Source organism: Liolophura sinensis, chromosome 7, assembly GCF_032854445.1.
Source record: "Liolophura sinensis isolate JHLJ2023 chromosome 7, CUHK_Ljap_v2, whole genome shotgun sequence".
NCBI classification, from domain to species: domain Eukaryota; kingdom Metazoa; phylum Mollusca; class Polyplacophora; order Chitonida; family Chitonidae; genus Liolophura; species Liolophura sinensis.
In genome coordinates this window covers 42,021,113-42,042,554 of record NC_088301.1, presented here as the reverse complement: position 1 = coordinate 42,042,554, position 21,442 = coordinate 42,021,113, and the positions used below count along the sequence as shown (strand labels likewise).

General features: G+C 36.5%; 1 protein-coding gene across 2 annotated transcripts; it reads right to left on the bottom strand.

Moving 5' to 3' along the window:
* Positions 1-2,382: 2,382 nt before the first annotated feature.
* LOC135470495 (striatin-interacting protein 1 homolog) lies at positions 2,383-18,633 on the bottom strand. 2 transcript variants are annotated; one of them, XM_064749473.1, is made up of 21 exons: positions 18,548-18,633; positions 17,117-17,186; positions 16,635-16,709; positions 16,056-16,181; positions 15,424-15,544; positions 14,972-15,040; positions 14,357-14,463; positions 13,671-13,798; positions 12,502-12,690; positions 11,233-11,256; positions 8,528-8,706; positions 7,668-7,797; positions 6,732-6,803; positions 6,465-6,539; positions 6,131-6,228; positions 5,601-5,727; positions 5,278-5,378; positions 4,944-5,010; positions 4,509-4,613; positions 3,826-4,030; positions 2,383-2,837 (listed from the first exon to the last, which is right to left on the bottom strand). In XM_064749473.1, exons 1-21 carry the CDS (start codon positions 18,620-18,622, stop codon positions 2,587-2,589), a joined length of 2,394 nt encoding a protein of 797 aa, XP_064605543.1. In that variant the 5' UTR covers positions 18,623-18,633; the 3' UTR covers positions 2,383-2,586. The 2 variants fall into 2 exon arrangements, with proteins under 2 accessions (XP_064605543.1, XP_064605544.1); XM_064749474.1 differs by lacking the exon at positions 11,233-11,256.
* Between the last annotated feature and the right edge of the window lie 2,809 nt (positions 18,634-21,442).

Here is a 21,442-nt window from a genome sequence, read left to right as displayed (position 1 = left end):
ATGAGTCCAGCTCATGCTGGCTTCCTCTTGAAGCTCTGCAGATGGTCATGCCCGGTAACTTTCCATCATAATGCTGGCTGCAGTTGTATAAGTGAAATGTTCTTGAGTACGGCGTAAATCACCAACCAATTAGATAAACTGAGGAATGGGCATATTTATTTGTATAGAACATGGGAATGGAGCAAATGGGACAAATGCTCAACACAAAATTGATACTGTACACGCAAAAGAATCAAGTTGTACCCAGGACACAGTCAATCGACTTACCCTATGTACTTAATAGAAATTGATAATATGGTTACAATGGCAACTGCAGACAAGGTCATATCTGTATCAAGCATCAACCAAAAATTGAGACACAAACTACATGTATGTACAGAAAAATGTCAATCTAGTTACCATGGCAACGCCAGAAATGGACAAATGCCATCTGCAGCACATTGTTACCCATGTGTCTATGTATCGACCAAAATGTATATGGGTGTATAAAAGGAAAATCATCAAAGTCTACAATAGAGACATGGTCTCATCATGGATTCTGTAACTTTGCTGGGAGATACTTAAGCACTGCAGTAGAGTAAGCCATGCTGCAGGGTTAAGATGGCAATAATCAATCAATTATCCAGTCACAATTTTCTTTCAAAGGCATCTCAGTTCAGAAAAGTTTGGTAGCTCCTGGTCAAAGTCCAATTTTCATGAAGTCTTTAATCGGAGTCTGAAAGCAGGATAAAATACTGTACATATATATATATATATATATCATATATGCAAAATCTGTTCATCTTTGCGAAAAGACAATGCTCTTTAAGCCTAGCCTGATGGTACTGGATTTAAAGCTGTGACAACTTTACAAGCTACATGTAAGATTCTTTGTCCACTTCCACAAAGCCATTTGTGACTGAAGTTAAATTTTAAACTTCAAAATCTTTGTTTTTGCTATAGGAAGTTACAATTTAGACACATTTGTCTTAAGATAACAATGATGAAGTGGACAAAATTTTACCTTCCAAAGCTCTAAGGTTGTATTCCAATTTTGATTTAAGTCAGAAATTACTCAGCCCCTGGATCTCAAAGCAATAGTGAAATAGATTATGAATAGTGCAGGTTAAGTTTTGTATGACCAACTCTGAAAACTTAGGCCTGCACGGTTTCAACAGCTCTTTGGAGCTGTCGTATTTTGTAACCTATATCAATGTTAATTGATAAGCTGGTGTGTGTATTGCACTCTGCACAGATCTCATGTCACAATGGGTTTAGAACTTCATATTCTTGTCTAATACACAAACTTGCATTATGAATTACTTTGTTTATGAGCTTAAGCATGTTATCTACATAAAATTCCTTGCGCTTCAATATATACTTCTGTTCAATTTATCCAAAGTTAAGTAGAACAGAACTGTAAGAATGATTCAACCACATTTTGTTTTCCATGAACTGCATTCTGCAAAATAGATAGAATACATATTTTTATTTGTATGTGCAAAATACAATTTTTAATGTACAACTTTGCAAGTGAATTTGTACATAAAATGGACACACCAAACATAATAAAATACATCTATATACATTATGAAAAAAAAGATGAAAGTTTATTTGTGGTCTACAGTTTAATTATATTTAAGAATAACCTTAGAAATATCTTAATTTACACAATGTATGTAATGTGAGACAAAGATTTTCAGAAAACCATGTCCACTTGACCTGTTGAACTGGTTTGTACAGAAATATTAACTAGGAAACCTTCCAAAATACAGGAAATAAACTGGAAGCAATCACACAAACAAGAGTGATGGGCTGTTGCAAAGTTGGATATGAATATTCAGATAACACAGTTCGAATGATCTGCCAGCAGAATTAATACAAGACAAACATCTAAATTTAATAGAAGTGTAAATGATTCTAATCATTAAGTATATTATTTCATGAACAACTTATTTTGTATTTCATTCCAGTTCATAATAGAATTTATAAATCTTCTACAGAAAGAGGACTTACAATATGTTTAGCATAATACAAGTACAGTATTTGTATGCTGATACTGATGCTGAATTGTGTACATGATATGTTCTATTTACACAATATGGCGTTAATCAAATCAAAATATTTACATTAGTTTGCTATGTGCATATGCAAAGACTGAGATTCTGAGATAGGATTAAATTTGTTTTATGAAAGCTAGTTCAAAACAAATAGCCAGTAAAATGCAGCCAACTGATGTCTTACTCTTGGTTGTTCTTAGTAAGCCAGGGAACTGATACGTAACTAGCTTAAAGGGTCAGTGTGATGCTTGTACAGTGGCATTAATATGTCTAGCTTTATAATACAACTTATAATTTTATAATTTATAGTTCAACTGTTTGTTGATGACTTACATTTCTATGTTTCCATCATTTTTTAAATTTATTCACAAGAGGGAAAAAAGGCACCAGTATTGACAAAACAGGATAAATAATTGTCTGATAAAACATTAAGGTGCTCTCCCGAAAATCAAACTGTCTGAAGGCAACCTTTTGATTTCATGTCTCCAAAAAATTCAAAATTAAAATCAACCTATCTAAGATAAACTGAGCACTAAGTTAATTAATTTCAGTGTAACAGAATCTGATCCCAGTCAATTTGATTAGAGAATACTTCCATATCCAACCAAATCTCATAGTTTCGCTTGAATTCATCACTCAATTCAATGTTCTCTCCTAGCACACTCAAGATACAGTTATCTACAGGGTTAAACTCCGGGTCCATGCCATTATTCCCATAGCGACGGTTATTGAAACGGTCTACACATGCTCGAAGTGCACACTCCTCAGCTTGGAAATCCCATGGTCTAGCATCCATATCTGCAAAACATAACAGCAATACTTATATTATGTTTACATTTAACCACTAAAATAACAAGGCATTCAGAGAATACCCGTAGCTCGCCTGATGAGATGTTTGTTAAACTGCATAATATTCAAGTCATGCAATACATTCAAATATTGACCACTAAACCAAAAAAAGGAGAATGATTGACAATGTCATACACATACTAATTATATAGTGCTAAGATCTTGCCATTAAATCAACAGGAAAGACCAAAATTATTATCTTGCCACAGCTATGACTGTTTATCGTATGTGTAAGGATTGCAGAGCAGTGACTTCATATGTTATGGAATTGTAAATCATTGTGGTGGTAAAAAGACACTGGGAAGTTAGTGCACAACTTAACCACAGAGGTCTTTGATATCACATTAGTGAAATGCATTTGGCAGTTCATGTACTGCGGGAGGCAATTGTAACCCTTTGAATAGCTGAGCAAAATGTCAAGCTATGAGGTAAAAGATTTCCTTGGCCTTTGATATGCAAATCACTACTGATGACTGGCTATCTGTGCACTATGGGTGGCCACTGAAACCCTATTATTGGACAAAGCCTTTAACCATATTAGACACCCACACCGTCTGATCCTTCTCTCATAATACCTCTCCTTACTTCGTAAGGCAAGCTAAAAGTAAATTTAATATCTGTCCATTCAACTAATTACATGTGTGTTAACACCATTTGTTTGTCAGCCATTATTTCTAGAACATATTCAAAAAGAATGATAAACCAATTAAGACCAATTTATAAAGAAACATATCTCAGATACTTACGTTTTGGCACATATACATTTAACAGCATACTCACATCCAAGCATTCAACTATATAACAAATGCTGAATAGGACATACCTTTACTACCTTACAAAATTATCCCGAAGGGAAAACGTAACTTGTCTACCATAAACACACAGATTTCTACAAACATGAAAACATATAGGAAGATATATCTGTTTTATTTCTCACCATTTCCATAAGCCCAGTCATCATTGAGACGGTGGCGAACCTTCTGGTAGATGGCAGACATGGTCTTCATGTTACTCTTTCTCCACTGGCGGCCTAGGTATTTGGTTTGCATCTTCAGCAGTTTGAGCACATACAGCTGCATCATGGCGTGTTTCACTTTCAGGGCTCTCTTCAGGATAGGCGCAGACTTAAAAACCACTAACATCTGAACAAAATGGAAACAGACACATGACACACAGTTAAAGAGAACTGAAACTTATATGTACTGCAGCTGAAAAGACATGAAACTCATGTGTATGCAATCACACGCATCAAACCATGGTGGATAAACCTTCTCAAGGGTGGCTGATAATGTCTGAAATCTATCCCATCTGTGCAGGGCTTAAGTGTATTTTCATTCAACTTTTGAGCTCAAATTTATGCTTACGTATTTTCAAAGATGTCCTATGAAATTTATGCCAATTCAGAGTCATACTGAAACAACCAGAAACGGACAAAGATATAAAGATATATCCAAAGAAAGTGTTGCATTTTGGGCAAATTGTGATTAACGAACATGTAATTTCTAGCTAGGTAATCAGTGACCTGCATGGTAGAATCTTCAACATAGTGTTTACTATTAAAAATTCAAATGCGAATTTAATTTCATGACGTAAACAAATATAGATGTGTTTTCAACTCACCATAGTTCTAGAATGCTTCCACTTTGTCAGTTTATTAAGTATTCGAAGTAAGTTTATACACGAAAACAAGTTACGCCAACAATAAGCTTGGTTTTCTCCATTTTCCTGAAACAAAGTCACAAAATCAGGTACTTATAAAACTTTCCCCACTTCTTTCCATGTCTGTTATCTCAGATACAACTGATTATCTTCAATTATTTTTAACCAGTGTGGGGTTTCAAGCCAGTAACTTCAGAAGAAAAGGGGAAGTAACTGAAAGTGCTTGTTGTAAGGTAATTTCACTTAAGTCCAGTGAGTAAGTCCAGTATGACTGCCTACTGAAGTAATATTTTCTTAAAAACCATTTCAACTGTATTTATTGATTTGAATAGAATTTTATCCACCTGCCAGGTAAAGTTATGGTGATCCATACAGCATGAGCATAAGTTAACTTACAAGATTTTCTGCAGTCAACTCGGGTGGCTCTCCAATGACACAGCATGGAAAGTCTATCAGAGGAATACTGAAAATGCAAACAAATGATTCAGAATTAATTATCATGAAAAACAATTGTTGAAGAACATTCGATTCTTTATCCACCTCCTATACAGTCTAATATCTCTAAGCATATCTTCCAATACAAAACTTGTGATTTTATTATTTTTCTGTATTTCCAGCACAAACAACCCATAACATAGTTCCAACAAGTGACTAATGCCACATAAAAATATAGGGACTTGTACGCTGCTCAGGAAATTGAGCTCTTTATAAACAAGCATGTAAAGCTCACCTGTTTTTCGCTCCAACATATGACATTATGTTCTGGTTGAAGAATTTGAGGACCAACGGAATACAATTTGCGAACACCAAATGCTGGCTCATGAATTCAAACTGTTATACAGGAAGAAATGAATAATCAGTGAAGATGTTTACATGACATGTGGTACAAGAAACTTACAACATTTAGAGAAGAAAGATTCATATATTTGGTGCTACAAAAGATACTGTTAACAAGTTTCGGATAATAATAGCACTCATCATAATATGTTTTGGTGTGTTTTTACTTCTGTTCAAATTTCCTTTTTTACTTGTTTTATTTTGTCATTTACTTACCTGGTATATATGGTTTAGTTTAAAATGTTTCAGTAACAGTAATAGCAGTCCTGATATAGCCTTAACAATAATCTCTTTGTGACGGTTCACATCAATTCCCAGCTTCATCGACTGAAGCACTGTGGTCCTAAGGATTAAAAAAAGTACAGCAATAAATTACTGTACTTCAAACAGGTAAATATCATCAAAATATCTGTATTACTGTTCACTAGAAATGTACAAATGCCAAGAGTTTCATTACATACATATACAAATATGTGATGAAACAAGCTACTGAAGCACAATTTAAGAACGAGATCCTTCCAAAAAAATTTTGCTCTCCTTAATTAAAATTTGGCAACAGATAAAAATGATTTTCAAACATTGTCTTCTGCACACTGTACTGCCCACAGACACTTTTCTTTCTTCTGTTTACCAGCCAGAGGATAAATCATTCAGTTCAATCTTCATATTATATATAAATATGGGGATGAGGTAAATGTAGCTCTTTATTATAATAATAGCAACAAAACAGTAATGGAATGACTTACGGCATTTCCTCTGGTAAAACATCTGCCAGAATGTTGATAGAGTCTGTCTTTGCTTTTGATGTAGGAGCAGCTGCGAGTAATATCTTCAGCAGGGCAATCTACAAGTATACATAATTACAGGTGATCAAATGTCAGGTGTTGCACTAGTTCATTCTCAGGTGTTTACCAGTTAATAGACAATGATGAATGTGCGTCTATGCACAGATGAATAAAACATGATTAAGAGCTGAACAATCTAGAGATACATTTTTAGATAAAAATACATTCTTTAACACAAAATGCTGCATACTGCCTTCAGAACAGCTTTAAGGAAGCAGGTAATCAAAGCACCTACCATATACTGTGGTAGACTTGGGAGCATGCCTGTGTATAAGATCTCAGCTGGGGTCTCCACAATCTCCTTCTCGTGCTGAAAAGAGGATAATGTATTCATGAGCTCATTCTTACCCTGATTAACTTCCAATTTTCACAGTCTACCATAATTAATAAAATATACAGATTCAGAAAACTTATATTTGAAGTCACAATCATTAAATTCTATCCAAGATATTAATTTCACTTCACACATTTAGAGTTAAATCAAGGTAACTTGGGTAACAACCTTAGAGAGTGGGTTTCTGTTGATTGTCTCCTCTTCCTTCACCTGAAGCTCTGACAGAGATGTGTACAGATGCTGCAAACACACAAATACAACACTTTATACCTAGCTGAGTAATATCTCACAATACTTACAATGTATTACCACATAAAAGTTGAACAGTTTGCTTCGCTAACAATACGGGTTTATCAACTTACTTCAAGCAAAGATCTACAGTACTAACTAGCGAACTTCTAGTGTTCATTACAACATATTTGGATATGGATATATAACTTCATAGATTAAAAATTGCAGTTACACTCACAGGTAGGTTCATTTATTTAGCACTTGGTGTGTGGTTATCCTTTATACATGTACACCATGGTGGCAGGAATCAATCAGCAAAAAGTGTACGTATGTCCACCAGAAACTCAATTCTCAGCAGCCATTCTGACCTAGCTGGACAGGAGCAGCTTGACTGACAATTGCAGAGACAGCACAACAATAACGACAAAAGATGGCACCTTGTGGAGGTGCTCCTTTGGGCCAATCCTTGGCAGGACTTGTTTAAAAAAGTGGTTCCTGTCAAATTTGATACTTTTCTTCAGTGATGAGAATGCCATTTTGAAAAAAATTATGTACACATGTTGGTTCTCATTATTTGGTGAGGTAATCATTTTCATAGTTAAAGTCAAACTTCTATCCTGTTTGAGATTTCTGATTAAACAGCATCCTACAAGGGTTTACCTCATCACTGGGCCCATCCTTATCCACAGATGGAAAGAGTTACATGTAATAGGTGGACGAACACTAACTGTCAGTTAAATGAACATACCTGTACACATGGGCTGCATACACTTTAATATCACACAGCCTTCCTGGAATACACAGACTGGATGGTTGCAGTGAAATGTTCGCAACACTTGCAAAATAGCTGTTGCACTGCTATGTATGACATACCTGTTTAAGCACCTTGACACCTTCATGTATGGGATGAGGAAGGCCTGCTAGGGAGGAGTGGTCAGTTCTCACCTGGAACCCAACAAACTTGGCACGCGTGTGATCAAGGAACATCTCCAGGTCCTTTTGCCTGACAAAACAGATCAAAGAGATGATTATGATGAGTAAAATGGCTTGATTATTTTGCTCTCCTCGGCAATTCAGTAACCTTATTCTCATGGGTTATACTACAGAAACCAATTACTTACATGTAACCCATGAATGCAAACATTACAGTATTTTACCGACGTGACTCTGTTGACTGGAATGTGATTTTCCCTTCTGACTAGTCATTAAACACAAGAAGAGGCCTATCCATACAGCTTGCATTTTACTTTAATTAAAATTGAAACACTGCTTACAGGCAACAATTTGAACACTACTGCTTTATCTAACACAAACAATGTTTATTTGCTATAAACACCACAGTTGTAGGTATACATGTACACAAATTACATGAAAAAGTACTATAAAACAAAAGGAAAGTGAGGAAATCTGACAATTTTTTGTTTCTTTTCATTTTTGAGGTCCCTTTTTTTTTTTTAATAACCCTTCTACTTTATACATATTTTCCTGATATATTTGGAAATGATGTCATTTATGAACATACTGGGAACTCAAGACCTGCCTAGCATCCCCAGCTTGGCATCTCCCCTCCATCAAAGTTTTTATGACAGCTTTAACATTTATGCCACAACCCCTATGCTGACTGCTTGAGCTTCAGGAAATCTGTAGTTTACTGCCATTTTTACACCCCAAAAAGAAAGCTGAAAAGCTTTTTTGTATTTCTAGAATTGCAAGTCCATATAAGTGTCATGTACCTGACTTTAGGTTTCCATGGTAATGATTTAGGTGCAACAGAGGGTGTTGAGGGGCGTGGTGGAGTGGGAGGGAGTTCATCGTCACTGCCACGGGCTGTTTCAAGCTCCTTCATTAGGTCTTCATCACCACCATTCAGTGTGTCGAACTGCTCGTCCAAGCTGTTTTGCTTCATCAAACTCTACAGATAGTAAATTGGTCACAAAGCATGAAAGGAAGATGTTTCAGATGGATGGGATAAAGAAGACGTGAAAGATGGAAAAAGAACAAATGTCAGACCAAGATTGTATCACCATAAATAGTAACACAAGCCATAAAGATACATTCTACATGACAGGTTTGAAAAGGAACACCCAAAACTATTCTCACTGTTTATAAGAAATGTAACATTTCATGTTTGGGTCTTTACTTTTTTCCTGTATAAATCATCATAAACATTTCCTATTATCATACTGAATAAGTGTTGCAGCTGTGCTAGCTGTAGTCAGAGAATGAGTCAAAGTCTGCAACTGGAATCATAGGGGGAATCATCTTAAGCTCTTAACAATCCTGAGAGCTTTAGGTAAATATAAGTACACGTATCTTCTACAAGAACAGAAGTGATAAACTGATAAACTGATATGGTCACAAAATTATTCAAAGTAACACAGATATACAACTGAAAGGGAAAGCCCTTGTTAAAATTCAATACTTCTTAATTACATCTGAGACATCCAGCCTTTCTTGACCACACTACACTCACAAAACCTTTAGGTCAGCAACAGTGGACTAGTTGTGTTAGTACTTGGAAGCAGAAACATTCAAATTAACTAGCCTACATATACACCTAATACTCCATTAAAATATTAAATTATTAAGGAAATGAAAAACGGCTATAACAGCACTTTACTTAAATAAGACACTGTAAACATGGCAACATATAATAATAATTACACTCTATTTTCAGTCATTTCAATTTAGGACATTTTTCCTATTTGCAAGCACATTTCAGTGAACATTTTGCCATTCAAAATGCCAAAAAAAGTTCTTTAGATCGGGTCACATTTACCAAGTCAATCAAAAATTAAAGCACTGTCACATCAACTTAATATTTAATACACTGTCTGAAAAACTTACAAGAGAATCAAAAAGAATGTAGAACTACTTGTTCCATTCAGTAATATACAACAACCATCCCAAATCATGCTAAATGTTGTTATTCAAGATTAGGAGGTGTGATTTTCATAAGCACACAACCCAAAATAAATTTGTGTATGATAATTGGAATGATAGAAGTGTCACTTGGCCAGGAAACTCTTAATGATGAATGAACGACATATGCATATATGAAGAACCGACGTAATCAATGATTACAAATACGTAGATAAAAAAGATAAAAATTTATATGTACTACATTGCATAACAGGATATACATGAATATAGGTGTAACCAGATAACTCACATCATGCACTTTACAAACAACACACACTGTTTTCATACAACTAGTATATTTAAAGCCATCAGATGAAAAGGGCCAGAGTATAGTCAACCTTTTACACAACTATAACGGAAACCTTGAACACAAGGCACAAACTCAATCGATTAAAAAATGTAGTAACAACAAAATCAGTCTCTTGAAAAACATGAAATCTTACAACATTAACAAATTGGAAAACGTCTCTAGTTGCAAAGCAAAGAGATATGGTGAATTCTCATTACGATATTGGGATTTTACATACAATTGAAATTTTCATCTGTCCACACTCTGACCCTATGAGAAGTTTAAAGCTTTACACAGATTATTACAGAACACATGTAGCTGTATTAAAGTGAATACAATAATATGAGTGCAAGACATTAATTTCAGTACAACAGACACTCAACCAACACATAACATGATCAATGGGGAAAGGGAAGTGGAAGGGTGATTATGGTGGACACGAAACAGATGAACATAATGTGATATCAAGTTTAACAGCATGAACAGAGGTGTAGTTACTACAAGAAACTTAACAGAAACTATAATGCACTTGCATACAATAGATACACATGTACATACAAATGCTCTAAACAGAAATGCTGTCAGATATTTTAAAATTTTCAAATGTTCATTAACAACTCCATGTGTTTTTAATACATAATGTAAAAATTTGCTACACGGTTACTATTATCATCATTTTGAAACACAATTCTAGGAGTTCTGCAAATTGCTATGTTGTATGGAATTTGTTAACTTTTCTTCTCTCAAATGCCAAAAAATGATAAAGCCTCAGACCCGTACATGTATGTTGAAAACATCATCCTAACCAAATGTTAATCACTTTTTTGAGTAATAATGATCTGTGACTGGTGGTCAGTATGTTACAAACCGAAATACTAGTATGGCGACTAATATGACACCATTCATCATTAAAACTTTATTAGATTCTCTTAACTACTTCACTTCAGTAAATTTTGGAAAGCTATCCTAGATACTACTGAGATTTGCTTTTCATTAATTTTCAACCTTACACATTTCTCAAGTGGGAAAAAAAATTCAGGTACATCATGCTGTCTTCATTTTAATGACTTGTAAATTCAATATTTAAGAAAAAAATTGTAGCCATCCCACTTAAAGTATGGATGAGAACTGAGTGCATGACCTGTGCTTCTTTCTGCTGTATGTCCCATAATTCCCTTACCCCACCCCTGTCCATCCAACCCCTTGGGCTTCCCTACAAATACGAACCTTGTCAGTTTCCTCCTCAAGCGTCTGTAGATACATGCACAAAAACATCAAGATTTTAACACAACATACTTGCCATAGCACAAAACTGGGAACATTTTCAACAATTTAGTGTGCAATATTTCTGGCATGTGAACAAGATGTTTTCTTTAGCATCTGCAAATTATCAGTACTATTCCTATGTCCAAAGGGTGATGATTCATGAATCTATTCATATCACCACAGCTCATCACAGATAAACTTCATTTGCAAATACCAAGAATTTCAAACCTGCGCACACTATGTTTGTTGAAAATTGCCAATGTGCAAGGGAGTAGAACTTGTGGTCACAAATAACAAACTTTCTACAGCACACGAATGCTCACAAAGTGACTTAAGTGTTGCAACGGAGTACAGCACGTATAAAGTGAAGTGTGGTGTCAAAATTTAAAATGCAGAAAAAAGACTATCACAACCTACTGCACAGATCTAGTGGTGAACAAACTGGTGACATGTGCACAGATTTCTAATAAGCTTATAGAATAAGGAGCCATTTGAAGCCAAGTAAGTTAGACACTTTTCTCTTTCACATTTTTCTTTATTCCACTACCTCTGTCATAACTATCACAAATATCAACTTTCTTCATGGATTTATTTCTGGAAGATATAATATACATTTAATATTCCAAAGACTTTGTTTCCTAGAATGGAGTCATACAGCTTTCACTGAATTTAGGCAATTCTGGAAATCTGCTGTTTGCATTTATCCTGTATACCACAGACACCATCACCTACTAAACTTTTTTCTGGATTACATGGACCTTGTTCCTGGTTACTTCTAAGCCTGTTCAAAATCACCATGCAACCAATTAATGTTTCAACACCTGAGCAAACACAGCTGTCATCTGGGAAATTATTCAATGATTTAGTAAGACCAGAAAGACTTTAAGGAGGAACACAAAACAAGGTTTTTTACAGCCAGTCATGATTTAAAACTTTGTTAATTTTGTCTACAATTTTTAACTTTGTTGACTTTGTGTTGACTTTGCCTGGCAAAATAAATTGAGCATTTTTTCTTTGATTTTATATATTCTCTTGGAGCCAATATTTAATTACTTCCTAAATGAAGTTGAAAGCTATGTTTGCCCCCGTATAAAGCTGATTATCTCCAAACACACGACAGTGGTCTGATGTGAATGAATTACAATGATGATTTATCTGGCCATCTCTCAGAAACTGAAATCCTAGTAATGTCTGATTTATAATCACAGTTCAGTGAGCTTTAATTCTTACCCGCTTTCCTCCCCTCCAATGAGTCTTGGGGATCTGCTGTTCGATAAGGTCTGCAGCATTTGCTGGCGGAGATGAAGCCCTCATGTTTTTGCACACCTCATAGGTGTCCTCAGGAAGGGGAGGTAATCCATTCCTCTCCCGCACCTCATTCTTGGTCTCCTGAAGACGCCTCAGACCACCCAAAGAAACCTAGTAAACATATAAATCATATTGCACTCATGGGGATTTAGGGTGAATACAAATACTACTTAGTCAACAGATATAGTTCAAAGGATATTCACACCAAAAAATACACAAGTCTTTTTTAATATGAATATGTTTTGATTTCACTATGCCTCAGAGACTCCATCGTACTGTGAGCTTTAACTTCTGTTCTTTTAGAGAAGAACACACCTGCCTGTTCAAACAGTGACTAAATCAATAAATAAATTCCCTACCACACTTACAGCTGGAAACCCACTTGCAGTACTTTTAACCTCTGGTATGTTGATAGGGCTTACTATTACGATTCCTACAACAATGGTATAGCCTTCCATCATTTTGGATAAAGTGTTTGAACTGGTCATCGACCAAGTGCACTGAAGCACAGTGATTTTTTCCACTCCAGCATGCACATGCTGAATGCCACCATATTTGACTGGCACACTGAAAAGATTTTGGTTTACAGTGTTGGAACTTTTTTTCAAATCTCCTTCACAATTCAGCTCACATATGGAGTCAGTGATGTAGCTACAGATGTTCAGAGCTATAAATTAGACCACAAGATGTCAACCATCCAATATTTTCCTTGTCTCCGACACATTTCAGTCATTTGATTGTCTCTCTGCAAAAAGTGTCATCAAGCTATTTTAACAGAGAATGAGCCTATGCTTTTCATGGTGAGCATGGAGTATGGTGTGGTATTATCTCTAATATCAGAAGCGTATTCTCAAAAAGACTTTAAGTACAGGTGTTACCTCACAATTCCATTTGGATGATTATATTTTAAAATTTTGCTGCTTTTTTTTTTTTTTTTTTTCCAAGTAGCTGCAAGGCTACTTTGCTGATATTGTTGTACTATGCAGGGACTGAGCACTACATTATACCTAAAGTTTTACTTTCACTTTGTTGAAGTGTGGCTATGGGTCCAAGTGACCAATATTTCTTCTGATGTTAAATTGGCTACAAACCAGGACGACTTTCCAGAGGAGCAGGAGAACCTTTTTCATGGGAAAGTGGGGTGCACTGCCGCTGCAGAACCGTGTCACCATGTTGAACAGGGTAACAGGTAGGATTTCCTCCCCTATGACAGATTGACCTGACAACCATAATGAAACAAGACACATGAGTGATGCATCTGGTCATACTGGGGTGTTAGAGTAGCGCATGAAACCAAAGCACAGATTACAACATGCTAATAATTTCCAATTACAAATACTCAAATTCTTCAACCTTTTCACATATGAAAGAGCAACTCTTGGTGAAATTTAAGCACATTTTTAATTTGATTTTGGAGATGAAACTAAATTGGTTGGACTGGTCAGCTTCAGGGCATCACAAAAAGTATAATTTTATCAGTGAATCAACAAAGAATAATGCCTTCAGAATATGCTTGAATAAACAGCTTGCAAACATGCAAAAGGTTGAAGAATTACACTGTTTGTCTTTATCATCTGGATTTTTTGCCCTATGTATTTAATACGCAACACAGTTTGAATACATGCTATTTTTTAGCCCTTTATAGACATTATCATTTTTTAGCGAGTACTGTTCATGTAATAAACCATTCGGATACACACACAAAGTCAACAGGCACATTTTACCCTTAAAAAGCACATGCGCATCTTAATTAGTTCTTCAGGCAGTGTCAACTTACTGAGATCCGTTTTGAACATTTCCCTGAGCTTCTTCTGTTCATCAGAATCATTCTCTTCCTCAACTCTCATTGTCTCCACCATTGTGTACAGCACATTAATGATAAACCTGAAGCACAACGGTTCAACATGAACAATAAAAATTATAACCGGAAATCTACATCATGGTCACCATTCACATTCAAGCATGTTTTCACTGCTTTCTGGCTGCCTAATTACAACATACAATCAACAACAGTAACTACCTTTTGTCATTAATGTAGGATAAAATTTATTCATTAAAATTAATTTTTAAAAATTTTATTTCCAGCAATTATAGTAGCCAAAAGTAAAGCAGATGTAGTAAAGGCATACAGAATCATTTCTGACTGGCTGGTGTGAGAGGTAGGCAAGTCCAGGTTATGCCTAGCCAAAGCTGAATTTTAGGTACACTTATGTCATGTGTATAATTTATTCAAGTGTGACCAAAGTTAGGTGGCTTAACCCATGAAACCCTATCTCCACAGTCAGCCAATCAGCACTGACTCTGTATCCCCAAAGAACACAGCTCAAATAAAATTCTATCCTTTATTTGGGGCATTTAAACAAGAACATGTCAGACGTGGGACCAACCTTACCTCAGCTCAGCACTGTCTGCTACAGACACTGCAGGTTTCCGCAGGGCAGAAGAAGCAGCAGTGCTGTTCCTGGAAAGTATAATGATAAATAAATCAATTGGTGCAAAGACCTTCAAGCGGCATGAGACTTCATCATAGATGAACAAATATATAGTATTAACATACAGAACTATGAATTTGCATGAATCAGTGAAACAAACTGAAATTTTACACCACGTATTTATTCTATTCCTACAAACGAATGAATGATTGATTGACTGGGATTTACCAGGATTTCTTCCAGCAATACTGTGGTGACTTTATTCATATGAAAAGTGTAGTTAAAGCATGCTTTGAGGACATATCCCTGTACTGTATATATATATATAATAATACTGCATTAACTATTTTTGAATAAGTACAGGCAGGTGCCTTGACATTTGCAAAGCAGACTACGCAAATCACTAACTTACTCCACTTCCATCGACAACAGTTCCACAAATGAACTGAAGATGCCAACTTCATAGAGCAGAAAGACATTGTTACGAGCCCACATAGCCTGCTCCTCCTCATTTTCACAGTCACCAAAATTACCTGTGGCAAAAGTGAGAAATATGTTTTAAAAAAGAAAAAAAAACCAACAATAAAAGAATTCACCACTCAAACTTAAGGTGCTTGACTAGAACCATTAAGAAGATATACTCAGCATCAGATGTAATCAGGAGGTAATATATGTGCTGTACACAGGTAATTCCATGAGGTGGGTCCAGTGTGAAACAGGACCTTGAGCCATTTTTACACCAAATATTTATATTAAAATATATCAGTTTCTATTGAAAAATCATTCTGCCTTTAATGTGGCATCATTGTGATGAGCTGAGAAAGAAATGTTTGAGGTCACAAAATTGGCATCATACCAATGGGCTTCTGACAAACTGTTCTCACCATATGTATATTTAACATAAGTCAAAACACAGACATGTCTCCTCTCTAGATAGAGAACAGTCAGTATGGAAATGAAGATGAAGATTATCCACCCATGAAACTGAAAACCTCTTTAATTTTTGTGCCCTGGTTGATCAAATCTGTATCAAATACTACATACCTTGACATAAGTAGAGTATGGACCTGACAGCAGCTGTTCGTCTCTCCTTATCTGCTACCTCCAACTCGTTCTGTAAGTCAACCACATGTTTCCTTCTCACCAGCTCTGAAGCTGCCACCCACCGACCTAGAGCAGCAGGAAAACACCACATTGAGCTGATTCACACATTTCCCTATCACATCTACGTTTGAGAACAAGGAATGACCAAAAATGTAATTGAATTTATACAGGTTTACAGTAGCACCTCCAAACACTGACAATCATGCACTTTCACGAGAGCTGGTCTTATCTTACTGCACCAAACTGTTAAAAAAAGAAAAAAACAATAGCAGCATTACAGTTAAATGCACATATTTATCCCCCCCCCCACACACACACAAAAAAGAAAAAAAAATCCTGACATTCTTTTACCGTATCTGTTTGTGTAATATGGTACCTCAAGTATGTATGTGGAAAACAAATTAAGCACACAAACACACACAGTGACAACCATAAACAAACAGGGACAAATCAGGATACCCCTGTTGCATTCACAAGGAGGGCAGGAAAAACGAAACAAAACATAATAGAACTGGTTACCTCTGTCTGAAAATCCTTCCTCAAAGTACTTCTGATTCTGCTGTAGTTCTGGCTCTTCTGTATAGCTATACAGCTCTGTTTTCAACAAATAAAAGGATTTAATATGAATGCAACACAGAGCAACGTACATAAAGGTAGTTCTCTCAAATTGTTTCAGGTAAAGGCCTCAGAAAATAAGACATTACTGAAAAGTTGTTTTGTTTGCTTAGACTGCACACCCCACTGAGAATTTTTACATTAGTACTAGGCTATATGTGCTCACAGTAATGACTTCAAATCTCGCAATGCCTCCAGCTATAAAAGAACAGGAATTTTCACGTATCAGGTTCTTTGTTAGAAATTACATAAAACTGAAAGTCTTTAATATGTGTGTGTTTCTATGTAAACACAGACATTTATGTTATTTAAAAAAAAAAGCAACTTGCACTACATGTATGTAATGAAATTTTATTATTGCAAAGTTCTGCTTTGTCTTGACTTACCTGCAATTTCTGCTTGGTAGACATCAGCATCTTCATAAATAAACTCCAGATCTGGGGTGTCATTCATGACCTTAAAAAAAAAAAAAAGATAATACTGATTATAGAACTAAGTCACTGCATATACCACAAACCTGAATCAAGGCTCTGTTCATTAAGATCAGATAATACAAACTTTCCTTATGTCACCGTCAGAACTTGGTTTCTTCTAAAACAGGCATGTATTTAAAGCAATTATACAACAAGAAAATATGCAGTCCATTCTATAATGAAATCTTTGAACAAACAGCTGATGTAAACAGCTAAATGCACTTATACCTATGCAATGCAGGTTGGGACATTCAAACTGTACACATCATCCAAATGGGAAAACCAAGTATTCATGCATGCTGAAATGAAAACAATGATTGTGCTATTGACTGGTTGGATGTCAATGATGGAAATTGTAATATAAGAGACTGAGGGCAGCTGCGCACATGGTGGCCATGGCCCTTTACTCATACCTCTAGATAAAATCTGAATTTTGGATACATCCAACGCCTTGTGACTGCACATTGTGATTTTAAAGTCGTAAGTAAACATTTGTTTACATTTTCCTGCATATAGGGGGCCTAACGAGTCTGAATATTGAATTACACTAGAAAACTGAAAGAAAAGATGCCTTTTTCTTCAATGCATAGTTCAATTAAGCTGAATGTTGAGGTCTATTTTCAACAATTTTACCTGCCTCAACGTTTAACCACTGAACTAAAAAATTCAGTTCAATGCTTTACGAAACAAAGTGACCCTTTAAATACACTCTAAATGCCTTCACACGTGTGGTTTGAAGAGCTCTTCAAAGGTTCTTTCATTTTCTCATACACGTTTCAATCCATTTCAGGCTAGTTATTAAACTTCTATGCAGAAAATCTGATTAAATGCAAGATCACGCTGCAGAATCACAATGTTTTAGAGTTTATTTAAAGGGCCAACTTTGTCGAGCTAAATACTCTACAGATTGGATTTTCCGGTTAAATTGTGAAAATAGTCCTCAACATTTAATTTCATGGGAATTAACGAATACAATGTACAGGCAAGATATTAAACTTGACCACAGAATAGGTTTTGTTATGGTAGGGAAGAGATCTGGGGGTAGCAAGGTTCAGACTGAATGAACCTAGTTGTACCAGCAGCTTAGCCATTACTGTCACTGTCAATTTATCACAAGTCATGTGCTGAATTATGCTAAATTTCAACCCTGGAACGAGTTCCAGTAACTTGGGTTGTCGGTCAACTGTCCAGTTGAGTTTTCTTGCCTATCCATTATCAGGAATCCAGTTTTCGTTCCAATGAAATTGCGCCCCCTGTGCAGCTAACTTCACATTCCGAAAACGTTAGAGAAATTAGACTTAGGTAATGGATTCACACTGGATGATCAGCAAAGCCCATACGTACATCGGAGTCTGTCCGTTGCCTCCGCAACAGATCTCGTAATTTTGGAAGTCCTTTTCTTCCGCCAACTTCCTCCATGTTTTTCTGACAGAAGCTAACGCCATCTGTAATTTATGGGGGGGATCCAACGACAAGAAGGGAGGTCACTCCCGTTGGCTTTCAAAGAGTTGCAGCGGTGTCGAAGCCTTTGCGTTTTAAAAGAAAGAGGCAAGCTGATCAGAATCCATTTTGGAGGTGGTCAGTGTGCTCGACGTTGTACTGAGTTTCAGCATATTTTGTGAAACCTCGTTTATAAGTGTCAGAGGGCCTTACGCAATTAAAACTTCGTCTTGTCGTGTGTACACACGCTGTACATGTAATTAAGACCATGCACAAGTACTGCAGCTGTTATAATGTTTGATGACTTTAATCTGTATATAATAGTCCCAGCTTTAATGAAGGTCCCAGGAAAAGCACAGTGTTAGCAATCGGTGTAAAACGGTTTACACTTAGCTTATTTCAGTTATCAGAAATATATATATATATATATATATATATTATATATATATATATATATATATATAATATATATATATATATATATATATATATGATACAGGATGGCCTATTCGGTAGTAATATTTCGATCGTGTATCTACGCATATAAGCCAAATTTGTGTATCCAATGATATGTGTTTGACGTCAAACACGTGTTCTGATGGTCGACACTTTTTTTACTACATCCGCTATAAACCCTATTTCATTTCGTCTTAATGTTGTTTTAATGACTTGAGTGTAAACTCATTATTGATGGCCTCAAAATAGTCATTTCCAGATAACAGCCATAAAAACTGATCTTGGCGTCAATAAAATGATAAAAAGGGACTCTTTGTGAAGTTTGAACTCCTTGACCCAGGATTTCGTTTTCCGTATGATTATATACGTGGAGACAGCTGACATTTCAACTTGATCTAGGGTCCATGTAAAAGGCCTAAGGTGATAAAGGAACCCTCAATCACTTGTCGTCAATCGCCTGTTGACAGCTCATATCAGTCTAACTGGTCTTGCAAAGCGCACTTACAGGTGGATTGCTATGATGAGTACGAATCCAATTGCGTTCGAATACCTATAAAATTAGGCTATTTGTATCGTAGTCAAATCATAATAACAATGCAGATGCGAATTTCTCAATACAAACATGAAAGAACCCAGACTTAGCCCTACAACGAGTTGCAGGCCAACCTAGGAGGAAAATTCATACTTTCTTGGCATGAGCTTATATACAACCGGTGTCTTGTGTAGGTCAAAATTATGAAATATTTTCAGTCATAAAACTCAAAAGTAGGCCTGTACGGCGTAAAAACACCATCAAATAAACAAATAAATAATATATTTTTTTTTTATTATACACACATGCACCTGTACACAAATGAAAAACAAATATTCGAAATAGAAAAATGTTGTCACTGTAGTTATAAAACTTGCTGTAATGACACAATGTGACAGTTGGCGATGAAGTCTTCTCCTTCGCAGATTGACTACCATCGGTACAGGCTAGTCATTGATTTCTATTTCACTGAAAGGACGCAAATATTTTTGACGATGGACAGTCTCCATCATTCACTCACTGAAGCAGGTGAGCGACATTCATTCGTCCAAGCACGATTTGTAATAATCAGTTTATGAAGTACCGGTATTCAGCGGAGTCGGAAGAAAATTTAAAAGTAGGGAGGCTAACTATTACATCAGATGAGCCGAGAGTCCAAGGGCTGCCAAGGCCCCGTAGGCTTCGCGACCTAGATTGTCTTCAGCCATTCGAAGTTAATTGGTGCTCCGAAACGCAGGGTCTATATAAAAAAGTATGGAACCGACAATTTAGGAGGTGGTTAGGAGGCGCGCTGCGTTTAGGAGGGCGTTCCATGTGGGACATTGGGACACCGACTTTTACATGACAGCCACAGATGGGCGCCTTTGGCGAAATTTTTTCACCATGTATAAGAAAAGGCTTATCATAATTTTATAGACATAAAATAAAACATTTCAAAACTCTTATATAATTTTTAATACTTTCTTAATTCACGCTATTTGTGAAACCAAAGAGAATCTAGTTAAAGTTTGTATAGTAGCCAAGCCCCATGCATATATGCCCATATCTTAGGGGCAGCAGGCAACAGAATTGAAAATGTATTCAGACAACAGAAACACCTGACATGCTCAGACAACAGAGCACCTCGACACCGCAACAGAACACCCCAGCACGTTCAGACAACGTAACACCCTAACACGCTCTGACAACAGAACACCCCAACACACTCAGACAACAAAACACCCCAGCACATTCAGACAACAGAACACTCAAACAGAAGACAATAGAACACGCAACACACTCAAACAACAGAACACTCTAACACGCTCAGACAACAGCAACACCATAACATGCTCAGAACAACAGAACACCCTAACACGACCAGACAGCAGAACACCCCAGCACACTCAGACAGCAGAACACCCCAACACGCCCAGACACAGAACATCTCAGCACACTCAGACAACAGAACACGCTAACACGACCAGACAACAGAACACACCAACACACTCAGACAACAGAACACTCTAACACGCTCAGACAGCAAAACACCCTAACACGCCCCAAACAGCAGAACATCCCAGCATGCTCAGACTACAGTAACACCCCAGCACGTTCAGACACCAGAACACCCTAACACGCTCAGACAGCAGAACACCCCAGCACACCCAGACAACAGAACACCCTAACACGCTCAGACAGTAGAACACCCCAGCACAATCAGACAGCAGAACACCCCAGCACGCCCAGACAGCAGAAACACCCCAGCACACTCAGACAACAGAACATCACAGCACACTCAGACACCAGAATACCCTACACGTTCAGACAGC

Bases quoted from the DNA above. Each gene is read 5' to 3' on its own strand.
- LOC135470495 (XM_064749473.1), bottom strand. From the start codon at position 18,622: ATGGAGGAAGTTGGCGGAAGAAAAGGACTTCCAAAATTACGAGATCTG. The intron at 15,545-16,055 runs GTATGTAGTATT...CTTTTGCCACAG, and splicing joins CATACTCTACTTATGTCAAG to GTAATTTTGGTGACTGTGAA. The intron at 4,614-4,943 runs GTAAGTTAACTT...ACTTTGTTTCAG, and splicing joins AGTTGACTGCAGAAAATCTT to GAAAATGGAGAAAACCAAGC.